General features: G+C 41.3%; 1 protein-coding gene across 1 annotated transcript in view; it reads right to left on the reverse strand.

The window, feature by feature from the left end:
- The window catches only part of BUB1B (BUB1 mitotic checkpoint serine/threonine kinase B), a 38,195-nt gene that overhangs the window by 1,706 nt on the left and 22,037 nt on the right, over positions 1-14,452 (reverse strand). The window contains exons 15-22 of the mRNA XM_037900493.2: positions 14,024-14,310; positions 13,299-13,477; positions 8,827-8,970; positions 7,792-7,904; positions 7,360-7,521; positions 6,114-6,256; positions 4,488-4,659; positions 3,801-3,907 (exon numbers count right to left, since the gene is read on the reverse strand). Of these exons, the coding sequence (XP_037756421.1) occupies positions 3,801-3,907; positions 4,488-4,659; positions 6,114-6,256; positions 7,360-7,521; positions 7,792-7,904; positions 8,827-8,970; positions 13,299-13,477; positions 14,024-14,310 (1,307 nt within the window). The remainder of the gene's footprint in view (positions 1-3,800; positions 3,908-4,487; positions 4,660-6,113; positions 6,257-7,359; positions 7,522-7,791; positions 7,905-8,826; positions 8,971-13,298; positions 13,478-14,023; positions 14,311-14,452) is intronic.

A 14,452-nucleotide genomic window follows, 5' to 3' on the forward strand; every position in this document is an offset into this window, starting at 1 on the left:
CCACCCCCCCCCCCCCCAAAAAAAAAATCTATAGGCAGACTGAGCCCAGTAGGTAGGGCTGAGGAGATCAGATAACTTGGGATCTTTAGAAAAAGATCAGTGGCAAACATTCTACCCTAATGATCCATTTAACAGGTTTACATGACAACCAATATCAGCCTAGACATTTCCAGTTTCCCAGAATCCCATAGTGGGAGGACATGGTACACACAATTCTGTGAGATTCATGGGCCTCAGAGATAAGTTCCAGAACTAGAAATGCAATTGAAAGATGCTTTTAATAAAAACAGCACCAACTGTGCTTACCATAAGGGCAGGAGATTTTAGTATGTTAATAGTCAGTTCAAGGGTTTCTTAAAGATGACAGGAGAAGAAATGGTTTCAAGCCTATAACTCCTTATCTAGACAAACACTCTAGCAAAATAATAGATTCCAGCTTTTCCCACACCTTTGTTACCAAATCAAGTCAGCAAGTTAGGAATTCAAGTTGTCTAAGTTTTTAGAGATTTCTACTTTATGTTTCAATCTCATCTTTCCTCCAAGTCTAAATTCTGCGTGTGGTCCTGGAATTCCAAACATCTCTGTACTTTGAGAAAGTAGCTCCATCAACTCAACATTTTTATCACCAGTCACTCACCCATTTATTCAGCCCAAAATTTTCTTTATCAAAATAGCTCTCACAGTGAATTTTTAAAAGAGAACTAAACTCTGAGATCTTGCAGGGCCAAGGTATCCAGCATTCACCACAAGCTTTTGTGTAAGTAAGTCATTTTCCCCTTTTACTTCCTACTCCCCTACATGCCCAGAGCACTTTTCCAGGAAAGCAATCCTCTAATTATTCCTCTCAAGTAGGTTCTAAAACCACTTATGGCACCTTTGGTAGGCAGGACAGAATAATGCCTTCTTCCTCAAAAAGCCACATGCAACTGGTAAAAAAGCACTAGCATAAGCTCTCTCCTCACAGGAATTACAAGTATCACTACCACAATGCTCCTGACCCATGCTTGAATGGGCACATGGGACCATACTGAACACTGACCAATATCCCTCTGCTGAAACTTACTAAATGGAAGTTTTTCCATCTGTGCAATACCTTCTGAGGGCAAAGGGTCCCTGCAGTGGGAAACTGGTGTTGTCAACAGCAGTCTGCAACCATAGAATGTGTTGAATGGCCCAAATAACCAGAGAAAGACTTACACAGTCTGTATGCAAGAGCAGGACACACTAAAAGCTGAATCTGCCTTCTTTGGCAGATCCTAATATCCAGACTCACTGCAGATTCCTCACTCCCACACTATGAGCCACACTCCTGAAGGTATGCTGCTGCTACTGATTTAATATTTCATGTTAAGAATATATAGTTATACTAGTATGGTTTACAAAAATATTACTGTAATTCTTGTTCTTGGAAGATACATAAATGCAACAGAGCACTTGTCCACAAGTCTCTCATGGCAGGTCAGATTTAATTAGCTCAAAGACCTGAACTGCCAGAATGTCTGACAGCAGAGAGCAAAAGTCAACCTGCATCAATGATTCAGTCAGTAACTCCCTTTTGGTTTCTTTTGAAACTAAAACACTCAAAGAAGTGAATTCCTCTCCACCTGAAGGAGCAGTGGGTGGGTAAGTGGCACCCATAGGTCCACAGTATGTCTCTCTCTTCAGAGAACAAGAATTCCAAGTAATAGTCTCATATGAAAACTGGTGCAATAAATTGCCACCTCAGGATTAAATAACTTCAGGGGTACAATGTGAAAACACTAACACAATATATAGGAAAACAGAAGGAGTGTTTGAAATGTATCAATCTATTGACAAATCACTATATACAAAGTAAAGAAAAAACTTTTTTTCTGCTGTACAACTCAAAGGACAGATTTTTCAATGTACACTAAGAGGCATCACAAACAGAATCTAGGTGGCTAGAGGCAACTCCCAACCTGTGAACAGGTACTGCAGTTCCTGTAGACTACATATCAATTGGCATGACAATACTGCATCTAAGCAATGGTTGTATAAACATATGCAGAAGCCCAAGACATAACTGATGCAATGAGCAAAGATGTACTTTCAGAACAGAGAAAGTGGGCAGATGAAGGAATAGCAGTCTGCCCACAGAAGTAACTTCTCCAAACTAGTCATTAAAATAATGTCCGGGAGAATGAGATATTAGGAGGGGGAAACTCAGTTCACCAAAATTTGTGGCATACTGGTATGAATGGCTACCTCTAGTCATCTTTGGAGCGCCCTTTGAAGATGCCCAGAAAAGGACACAATCAAGGTATAGCAGAAAAAATCCTTTCTGGATCCATTTTAGTGGAAAAAGTCAAGAATTCCAAGTGGATAGCTGCTTATCAGCAAGATCTGTAGAGGAGATAGTAGAATCTAAGGAAAAAGTTAGACTTAGACATCAGGCAATAATGTAAGTGTACACTTCAGTTACAGAAAACATTGTTCTGTTGCTGATTAGTTACAAGCAGTGGCAGTAGGGACATTAAGTCTTCTGCCCACCTGTGCCCAATTCTCATTAACAATTTCTAAAGCAGCAGGGAGATGAGAAAAAGGGAACAACCATTACTGGTGGCGCTACAGAAACAGAAAAAAAGAAACTTTGGGTCAAGTTGAAATTCAAACCCCAGACACAAGGAGGTCCAAATAAAGAAGACTCACTGTGAGCTGGGCACTGTGCATGAGGATCTACAGCTCCTCAATGCTGATTAATTCACCTAATTCTTTGAAGGGTCAGATGGATTAGGATTCCACCAAAGGTCGGAGACCAAACAGTGACAAACTAGATGTCTACAGTATGGGAAACAAACTGTGTGTCTAATAGTAACCAGGCCCAATATAGGAGGAGCAGGACAAGTCACTGAAGAACACAGACTAAAGAAAAACCATTATGGACTTTAGTTCAAAATGTTGAGAAATCTCTACTCAGAGACAGTACCTAGGCAGGAAACCATAGCTGATGCAGAAGACTGGAAGTGACAGCCTGGGACCAGCTCCAATGCCCATAAGACTGAATGGCTGGCTCAGCAAGTTGGAAACTCCCCTGAAGGATTGAAGGCCTTAGCATAAGCTGCCCCTTTCCCAAGACACTTGACTACAGGAGGTGAGGAGGAAAGCAGGTTCTTGCTGCCTGGAAGTTAACAGGTTAGTGTGCAAAGGGGAGCTGCCCATGCAACCTTAATTCTGCCCCTTTTGTGTATGCATGATGCAATCTTTAAGTTTAATTATACTATTTCCCGCCCTGAAAGGACCCCTGAATCAGTCTCTTTCATCCTGCCCACACTACAGCATAGCACACAGCACAGTGTGAAAAGCTGAAAAATGAAATGGTTACAACACAGAATCATGCCCACTTATTAATGTGTAATCCCCTCCTGCCTCCCCAGCTCCACATTTGCCTGCTGACTCAGAGGGAGTCTAAGACGGTGTAACTCATATTAAGAGGACAGAAAAGGGGTATAAAATTATGTAACAAATTAGACCACACTCTAATTTACACATTCTTTCAGCTCTTTGGTGAATAAGTTACTAATGTGTGAGGGAGTCTAAAGTGTAAGGGGGTGTAAATAGATGTAAGGGAGTCAAGAAAGCATCAATGAGTCCATCTAGTTCTATTACAATAAACAAGTCCACTAGATTCGAAACTGAATTCTCAATATAATGTAGCACTACTGTTACCAACTAACAGCATTGAATTTATGCTCCAGCTTTGACAAAAGCTGCAACACAGAGGTGAGGGAGAAAGCTACAGCTGCCTTTACCTACCCAGAGATTCCTGATGAAACACTTACTTGGAGAAATTCTGACTGATTTTCCAGAGGGAATCTTCTTGATAAACCTGGAGGTGCTCCCCAAACAGCATCAAATGCACTATTTCTGCAATACCAACCAAGTCTACCTGAAACCACAACAATCAGTGTTAGAAAACTGCTTCTGCTGATCTCTGCAGCCATTTCGCCATTCCTCCACATCCATTCAATACAGCACAAAAGCATTTTTAATAGCAATAGTGCCACTAGAGATGTCCTACAACACCTTCTGTACCCATTAACCCTGTATTGTGGTGTTTGTGAAGATTTTCCAGCAAGCTAAATTAAGCTAATCAAAGGAAAGCAAAGCAAACGACTATAGGAAGCAAAATCCTTGTTTAGCATTTCAGATGGAGACACAGTCTAGCCATTTATAATGAACTCTAACTGTCAGATGAATGTAGGTACACAACTGCCCCAAATTAACAATGCCAGTTTCTTCAGCTAATGTAGAATACACAGGGTCCAGCTGAAGGGTTGTTGTTGAAGAGTTATGGCAGTTGTGAAAGATGTTGCTTAATTAGATAAGATCTATAAACACAGGACACATATCCAACAACATTCAGCCTAAAATATTAACTCTCTCAGTCTCCATCTCGTTTCTTCAGATAAGGAAGACACTTGCCAAGGGGCATTCATAGCAATCACCCTGGGTTAATATGTACTTACCTGATAAGGAAGAGAGCACTTGGCTAGGATCTGTTGTCCATGCTGGGTCTGAGCTATTGGGAAGCTGCTGAGTAAACTCACTCTAGGCTGCAACCTCACATCCAGGCTGTAAGAGAAGTCCACTATCTTCAAAGCAGTGGTAATCTCATTATTAGCAAATGGATCACAGATCCTAAGGAAAGAATTCCAAGGAAACATAAAAGACAAAGAAGCAGTACAATTTCCTTTTATTATCTTGTGCTGCAGGTAAGAATCTTAGCCATGCCAATGGCTCCCTCTAATGGTTAGTTTAGGAATGGCTACTAAAAAGGGCTCACGCTGATAATATTGCAAAAAGAAAAGGAGTACTTGTGGCACCTTAGAGACTAACCAATTTATTTGAGCATAAGCTTTCGTGAGCTACAGCTCACTTAATCGGATGCAGCTGTAGCTCATGAAAGCTTATGCTCAAATAAATTGGTTAGTCTCTAAGGTGCCACAAGTACTCCTTTTCTTTTTGCGAATACAGACTAACACAGCTGCTACTCTGAAAACTTTATTAGTGTAGCTCCAGAGTTACTTCAATGTGTTGGTGAGCCTATTCAGGATTTATGCTAATGCAGAGATCATTATCTGCAACCAAAAAAAAACAAAAGTTCCACCAGTTCACAGGTGAACTTGTGTTTAGGCAAGGACATAATCCTAAAGAAGTTGGGGAGGAGAGAAAGGGACAAGGACTGAAGTAGCTTGTATGAGTCATTATAAAAGTACAGATGTTGCTCCTTAGCTCCCTGCTTCTGAGTTTATGTGGGATCTAGACAGCAAGGCCATTGAGGGGGATGAGCTGAGCAATGTGCAAGAAAGCGACCTCAGCAACAATGTGAAGGAGCTATACATTTGGAAAGAGAGGCTTCCTCCATCAAGAGCCTAAGGAGGAAAACTGATGTCCTCTGAATCAATGTCTGCATGCTACAGTGGCACAGTTTACAGCTCTGCTGCTGTAGCAATGTGGTGTAGATACTTCCTACATCAGTGGAAGGGGTTTTTCCACTGACTTAGGTAAATCCACCTCTCCGAGAGGCAGGTAGTCAGGTCAACTGAAGAATTCTTCCACTGACCTAGCTGCATCTATCTGGTGGTTAGGTCAACCTAACTACATTGCACTATGCGCAAAATTTTTCACACCGCTGAGCGATGTAGCTAGGTTAATCTAATTTTAGGTGTAGGCCAGGCTTTAGAAGCTGGCTGCAAAGAGAACTGACTAATCTATTTCCAGACTAGAATATTCATGTTTTTAAACCTCAGCCTTCTACATTTCTTTTCAGATATTTAATCTCAATGGCAAGTTACTTTACTTCCACATATTTGATTTGTTGTAGCGTTCTAATACATTTGTATGTGAACTTGCTAATTTTAAAATAGTAACTATATAATGGAGTATTTTCTTCAGGAATACCCCCTTCCTTCATATATGCCTTTTATAGATTTCCACATCAACTTTCCGAGCCTGCTGCCCTCCTACTCCTGAAATAGTGAGCCATGTCACTATTCACCTGCATAGGAAAAAGGGAGTTACAACAGCACAAGGCTCAGGACAGAGCTTGAATATAATGCATTTTTCCAGATCTCTGAAAAGAGGCTACCAACCTGTCTCCCAGGAAGAGAGCCTCTGGACACAAGTTTCCATGGACAATCTCCGCTTTGTGTAACTTCTGCACCACATCCAGGATATTGTAAACAACCAGCATAATCACTTCCTCAGGGATGTCTTTACAGCACTGGATCATATCCTGAAGACAGAGAGAACAAATATAAACCACTGACGAACCATTCTTCTGCCAAGAGACAGAGCAGCAGACAGGAACAATCCTATGATACAAGCTTTCACTTTTTCTAGACAGCTCTAAGGAGAAGCCAGGAAGCTTCTCCAGTTCAGCCCTCCTTGGTCAGACACATACATGATCAGTTTTCCAACCAGACAACAAACCCAGCAGACTTTAAGTGACTGCAAAAGTTCCCAGCAGACTCTACTGATAAATAGCTGAAGAATCTGTATGGAAAAAAGTTTCATTGAAGGCTGAAGTTGGCCTTTATTTTTTAAGCCCTGTATATGCTAAAGCTCAAACTGTGTAAGTCAAAACTGAATTTAAACATGCGTCCTTCCAGCAAGATGCTAACACTACTCCCCCTAGCCAGAGCAGACTGGAAATCTAGTTGAGAGTTCTCAGGGCTGCAGCTAAAAGACCTGGATGACACTAGTTCTGAGGGGTGGGGTGGTGTGATTCATGCCTCAAGTCACTGCTGATGCCTCTAGCGACCAAAAAGTTTTAGGCCACATCTACACAGGGACATTCAGGAAAGTTAAGGAAAGGTCAACTAAAGGCATGAAATTAATGTGCATAAATTAAAGTGTGATAAACCTTTCTGTAGATGCTCTCATTCAGGACCAAAGTGGCCTTTGCAGGGTTAAGCTACAGCAAAACCCCTGGCCACTTTACTTCTGAATGAGAGCATCCACCCAAGAGTTTAACACACACTTTAATTTATGCACATTAGTGTCACACCTTTAGCTGACCTGGCCTTTACTTTCCTGAGTGTCTCTATGTAGACAAGCCCTTTGAAGTTGTGGAACTCCTTGTCTCATACTGAGAAGCACAAAACCCAGGAGTGAGAATGCTGCTTAGATACCACCTTTATAAACTAAGAATCTTTATAGCAAACATACTTCTTACTAACATACATCAAAATTGCATTTAGATAGGGCCCTATGTTTAATCTAACATTCCAGGCCCCTTGAATCTGCTTCGCATCCAGCAAGAACCAACATCTCTAACTGCTAGTATCTATGCTACAGTTCATCTTCCTATATCGTACATAGATTGTTTGCACTGACCCAGAGAGTAAAGCGATTTATCTCCCTATGCAGAATAGCACAGCCATCCAGGTATAAGAAACAGCTGCAGTTCTCACTGAAGCTTTGGTCAAAGTCAGTACTCAGACGCTCCTGCAACTGGAATGCGATATAGAAATCCCAAGGCACAGGCTGAGAATACACCTATAAAAAAGTACATTAAAAAAAAAAAAGTTATTATTGGAGTAAACCTAAATGCTTATCCTCACATACAGCTCAGGAAGCTCTTCCCATTTTACTGAGAAATCAGACTACACAGGGCCAGAACTGCTATTCTATTGCAAGAGCAAGGTGCAAGATCTTAAATAATTCTATACTCCAAATTCATTCAACTGCCATGACCAGATTTTACCCTGATGAGCTGATAGTTTTAACTCTTTAAGGTTCAGATGTGCATATGGTGACAAGTCTTACCTTTATTGCAAACCCCTTTGCATCCAGTTCGGCAAAGCTGGATAGAATACCAAAGAACATCTTGTAGTCTTCATTGGTCCAGTATTCCCGTTTGATGCAGTAAATCTCATTCCCTATTGTGAATGTTTACGTTTAGAAGAGATCACAGGAAGTACATATATGGAGAATGTGACAAATTTCTGTATCATCTTTATGAAAAACATGTGTATTGGTTTCCCCACTCACTTTTGAGTTTTGACCTAATGGGACTGAAGAGATTGGCCAGAGACTGGTGTTGGCCATGTAGGCATATCTGGGTTGGTGTGAAAAAACTGAACATATGAATGGGAGTTACAATGGAAGACCAGTGACAGGACATTAACCAAGGAAGGAAGAAAAAAAAACATCTGAAGACACTCTTCCAAGCTCTAATTATGATGATTTGGGTTGTCTAAACTGTATTTATAATTCTGCTGCCCAGTGAAGTGGGAGAGATTTGAATCCTGGATGCTTGGGCAAGAAAGGCAGTTTGGACTGCCAGCAGAGACATGCACATATGTTTTGCTTTTTCATTAGAATTTAAGGACCCTAAAATACTGTATTGCAGTTGACTAATAAATATTGGCTTATTTTGAAAAGTGCCTTGCATTGCTGAAAATATCTGCTGGTTGCATAGCTCCAACACGGATAAGCCTCTGATAGGAGTCTAAACTCATTTAGACCTGCTGGAGGAGCAATGGTGACAAAGAGGTGCTGAAGCCAGAGGGCCCAGTCTAGAACTGTGGGTCTCTCTCTCACAAAAAAGTGGGGGTGTAGAGGCTAGTGATAATGGGGCACTCTTCCAGAGAGACTGCACAAAGGACAGAAGCAAGCTTGCCCTTTGGATCCGTGGCATGTCCAAATTAAGATCTCTGGAGGCAACATGCTATCACATTAACTGCAATATCTAACTGCCAGGTTATTTTTCAAAATTTACAGTTTGGAGTCCATTCTGAAGGAAAAAACCTAAGCCAGTTTGAATAGAATGCCAGCACACTAGGGTCTCTTACTGCTTACCCAGCTCTATTTCTTTCTCCAGCTCCATCACAGGCAAGGGCCCATTCTCTGAACAAAAACCTGGAGAATTACTCAATGAATCTGGCAGAGGGTCCAACAGCCTTCTGCGCTGCTCTGCACTCCACAACATTTGAGGTGGGTCATCTAGAAACAAAAAAGTAAGAGTTACAGATAGGCAGGATTCAGATGTGGATTCCATCTGTGAAGCCAGCATGTGTGATTAGATTAGCATGTGGATATCATGAGACCTTGCTTGTATTCCCATTCTGCTACTGATCTTCTGCAGTATCACTTTGGGCAAGTCCATTAACCTCTTACTTATGGTTTCTTCTTTTGCTAAGTTTTTACAGAGTAACATTTACTCACCTTTGAAGATACTTTCAGATTCTGGGATGAAAGGTACTGAATAAGTGCAGACCATTTAAATTAAGACTTAGTCAAGTTTTGTACTTCTTAAAAACCAAGATTTAAACTAGTGGGTATTTGGATTTAGGTGTATTTATCTGAACACTACAAAATCCAGTCAGGACATGTTCCAGTTTTGACCCATTTCTAGAGTAGATCAAATTTGTGAATTTTTTACTCAAAGACTTACTGGGAATGTAACCCCTCTTCCAGACCATGACAAAATTAAAAGGTTACAGATGAACTCATCCAGCCACATTTACCCATAACAGCGTTAATCAGCTTATAGTAAAGTTGGGGCCACTAAACCACTTTGAATGGTCACAAATAAGGCTACGTTTTAGTCACGAGTATTTTTAGTAAAAGTCGGGTAGTAAACAAAAATTCAGGACCCATGACCCGTCCATGACTTTTACTAAAAATACCAGTGAATAAAACTTGGGGTGGGGGGCTCCTGGGTACTGGGGGAGGGCAGCCCAGGTGCTGGGGGTGGGGGAGAAGCTCCCTACCTGGCTCCATGCCTTCCCCCTCCCCCCAGCAGCAGCAGAGCTTGGATGTAGGAGGGGGCAGGGGCACGCAACAGGGTGAGGTGGGCAATGGGAGCTACACATACAATATGATGGGGGCTAATTTAGCTACAACTAATCAGGAAAGAGATCTTGGAGTCATCGTGGATAGTTCTCTGAAGATGGCCACGCAATTTGCAGCGGCAGTCAAAAAAGCAGACAGGATGTTAGGAATCATTAAAAAAGGGACAGAGAATATTTTATTGCCCTTATATAAATCCATGTACACCCACATTTTGAATACTGCGTACAGATGCGGTCTCCTCATCTCTAAAAAGAGATACTGGCATTAGAAAAGGTTCACAGAAGGGCAACTAAAATGATTAGGGGTTTGGAACGGGTCCCATATGAGGGGAGATTAAAGAGACTAGGACTTTTCATCTTGGAAAAGAGGAGACTAAGGGGGGGATATGATAGAGGTATATAAAATCACGAGTGATGTGGAGAAAGTGAATAAGGAAAAGTTATTTACTTGTTCCCATAAGATAAGAACTAGGGGCCACCAAATGAAATTAATGGGCAGCAGGTTTAAAAGAAATAAAAGGAAGTTCTTCTTCACACAGCTCACAGTCAACCTGTGGAACTCCTTGCCTGAGGAGGTTGTGAAGGCTAGGACTAAAACAGGGTTTAAAAGAGAACTAGATAAATTCATGGAGGTTAAGTCCATTAATGGCTATTAGCCAGGATGGGTAAGGAATGGTGTCCCTAGCCTCCGTTTGTCAGAGGGTGGAGATGGATGGCAGGAGAGAGATCACTTGATCATTACCTGTTAGGTTCACTCCCTCTGGGGCACCTGGCATTGGCCACCGTCGGTAAACAGGATACTGGGCTGGATGGACCTTTGGTCTGACCCAGTATGGCCATTCTTATGTTCTTATGAGCCTCCGCCTTGCCTAGCAGCTGAGCAAGGGGGATGTCGCTGCTTCTGGGGAGCCCCCCACGTAAGTGCCGCCCAAAGCCCCAACCCCCTGCCAAACCCAAACTCTGCTGCTGGGGGGAAAGGGGAGGGCCACAGTGGCTTTAGACTGCCCCAGCAGCTGCCGGTGCACCTGGAACAGTGGCTGCCTGAGTCTTGGTCATGAATCTTGACATTTTCCATTCTACAGTGCAAGTATACAGGAGAAGTGCAAAGATATGGGCTGAGATTCCTCTACCCACTGCTATTTAATGGAATATAAAGAGTAAATTCTGAAGGAAAAAAAAAAGTCTATTCAATAGTTCTATTTAGCTGAAAGAGAAATAGTTTTGAAACCGTTTGAGAGAACCATGGAGAGAAAAACTGACCACCTGTAATTAGGAACAGTTCTATACAACAGAAGAACTAGACAGAACTAGACGGTTTTGAATACAGTTGTCTTTCCTGATAATCATGCATTGTCATACAGATCCAAACGGCCTCTGAAATATTACACTTCAGAAGGGCATTTAATATTTTCCAGTGCTCTACTGAGCTCACTGGCACCAATTCTAATTTATGCTTCCAAAAACAAAAACAATCTTTGATCACTCTGAAATTAGACTGTCATGAAGAAAACTATTGAGGCCCAATTTTATAGGAGTATTAAACTTCTATGGAAATGATTGGGTTTTTACTCAATAACTATTCAGCAATTAGTATAATTCAGGAGCTACCACACCTCAGTCATTTGGAGTAAAATTCACCTTTTGTACCTTCATTATAAGGCAGTTTTTCCAGGGGAAGATATAAAGATTTAGGCTCTGATCCTGCATACTGAATGTGCATGGATGAGCCCCTGTGCCAATTCAGAACCCCCGACTTCACCAGGGATTCCACACAAGTGGAAAGAACTGCTTGTGTGAATCTAATTTGTGAGTCTAATTTGCAGGACTGTGGCTTAAAACAGTATCTAGCTTTAAATTCCCAAGCAAGCCTTGCAACCTTTGCATTCCTGTTAATGTAAGTACAAAGGATTTCCTTACAAAAAGATTGGTATTTCATGGATCCATTTGAAACATTTCAAAAATATCTTATCTTGACAGGATTCTTTTCCCATCCACACTTTCATCTCACATCCTGGGGATACCTTTTAAACAGTGATGCCTAATTCTAGAAACGGACAGTTATCACAAAAGGCTTACTGGGAACAGATTTTAGGTACGCCTACGCTACAGTTAAAACCTGCAACTGGCCTGTGCCAACTGACTTAGGCTAAGGAGCTGTTTAATTGAGGCATAGGTGTTCGGGCTTGGGCTGGAACACTGGCTCAGAGTGTTCCAAACGTACCCTAAATGACCTATGCTAATGAAGGATCATTCCCAGTTTACAACTTAGTATGCTAGTAAATTTACTATCCACTAACTGAAGGGTAACAGTCAACGTACATGCTTCTTCCTGAAATTAAATGGGAGATATGGATGCTCAACACTACAAAATATAGCCACTTAATATGGATTTAGGTACATAGCTATACATACCCACAATATCGCAAATTTTGGCTTATTACAACATATGAGATTACTCTGACTCTAGAAGAAAAGTGTAGTTGTAGACATGTTAGTCCCCACGAGAGACAAGGTGGATGAGGTAATATCTTTTAGTGGCCCAACTTCTATTGGTGGGGGCAGGGGAAGAGAGAGAAGATTTCGAGCCACGCAGAGCTCTTCTTCAGGTCTGGGAAAGGTACCTGAAGAAGAGCTCTGTGTGGCTCGAAAGCTTGTCTCTCTCACCAAATAGAAGTTGGGCCACTGAAAGATATTACCTTATTCACCTTGTCTGTAGAAGAAAAATTTCTTTCAATTACAGCAGCCATTTCGACTAGAAGAGGAAAGCAATCGAAGTGACTCTATACAATCAGTCCTCATAGTTTGCGTTTTCCACACCAACAAGGGAGGAAAGACATTCAGAAAACAGGAAGTTGTGATTGTAAAAGCAAAAAAAGTTGAAGCAGAACTTAAAGGGCAAGTTTAAGGCATTTCCAAAATCTGTTTAGATTTCAAGTTGGATGATGGCCTTTTCAATATCCCAAACTATGACACTGACTACTTTCCTGAGAAGACTGTTCTGCACCCAAAAAGATCTTCCTGTAAGGAAGCCTTCCCTGCCATTCAAGCTAATGGTTGTCTACAGAGAGTTATTCCAGACTAAAAACGTCCACACAAGGAGTTAATCAGGAATAGTTAATGTGCTTTAAATTTAGACCCTACCTTATTCTGAATTAGTTTTTGTGTGTAGAAGAGCCCTAATTTTTCCAATTTCTTAATTTCATCCAATTATATTCCATTATATTACCTTAAATGATCCCTCTATCCATTTAATATTAACATTCTTCAAATTTGTTTTATTTATATCCCTCACACTGTTGCTTAGCCTAGTTATAAGACAGGATATCACAGCTCACTGCATAGACTTAAGCATATAAAACCATAAAGCCAATGAGACGTTTACACAAAGTACAGAAGAATACAGGACATACATACTGAAGAGTCTGCAACTGAGCTCAAATCCAAGTGTCTCAAGTGAAATTCAGACTTGGTACTTACTAGTAGTGTCTTCACTGCCTCCAGTGTCACTAACCATTTCAACAGGCAGGCTCTGAGCCAATTCCAGTTTCTCAGGAATATGCAGGTATTTAATAGTGGAGATGTGTGTAAGAGAGGAGGCTGAGGAAACAGATGAACCAGAGGAACGGGTGTCTTCCTGACTTGCTTCCATAATTGGGCTGTAAATGAGAAGACTATCAGCTACTCAACTTTCCAGCTGCTGTGGTGCCTGGATGCCAATCCCTTAACTACAAAAATATGCCAGACATCCCCAATAAACACTGAATGAATTCACAATCCCCTTTTCATCCTGAAATGGAGACTGGACAAGTTCTCATGAGCCAAACCATTAATATATTAACAAGAGAGTAGGAAACCCTGAAATATAACAAGAATTGGTTATTCTCTCTAATCTTTTTGGCTAAAATTTTTACTCAGCTTTAATTTAGATACACAGAGCATGAAGTTAAACATTTCAGCAATGCTGTGACTGTTGGCTGAACACTGACTTCTATTTTATTGGTGTAATATCTCAAAGAATGGCAAAATGCAATCCAAATCCTGGACTGAGCTGGAAAAATGGTGTGTTAAGTACACCTGGCTCTACTAAGAATATTTGTTACATCTAATCTTTGGAGAGAGAGAGAGACTCCCAGCAACCAAAGACTCAAACAGGAAAAAAGGGCATAAGGTATTTGATGGAGATGTGATCCACAGAGAATTACCTCAGCTTCTTAATGCAAAGAGTTTCATTGTAGATACCCTCACAAATAGGGATTTGCTGGCTCAGAGATGTGCTCTTAGGCTCTGGACACTCTTCCTTCAGGGTACTCTCTGGGTTGGTAGGAGGTTGGATTCTCTGTGCCACTACACCATGGAAGGGAGTGGATGCCAAGTGGGCAGCCCTAACAAAGTCACAGGTATCTTCTGGGCTGGGGCAAAGGGTTTTGTTCTTGTAGGAGCCAGTCAAAATTGCATCTTCAGCTAAGGGTTCAATTCCATGGAGCTCATCCTGAAACAAGTAGAAAGCAGAACAAATTAGGTGACAGCTACCACCCGGCCTCTGGATTTTGTTTTATTTTTGGTCTTGAACAGTTTCTATTAAAAAGCCTGTCACATATAAAAAACCTCTGAAGATATCTACCTCCCCCTAC

Source organism: Chelonia mydas, chromosome 6, assembly GCF_015237465.2.
Source record: "Chelonia mydas isolate rCheMyd1 chromosome 6, rCheMyd1.pri.v2, whole genome shotgun sequence".
In the NCBI taxonomy this organism is placed as follows: Eukaryota; Metazoa; Chordata; order Testudines; family Cheloniidae; genus Chelonia; species Chelonia mydas.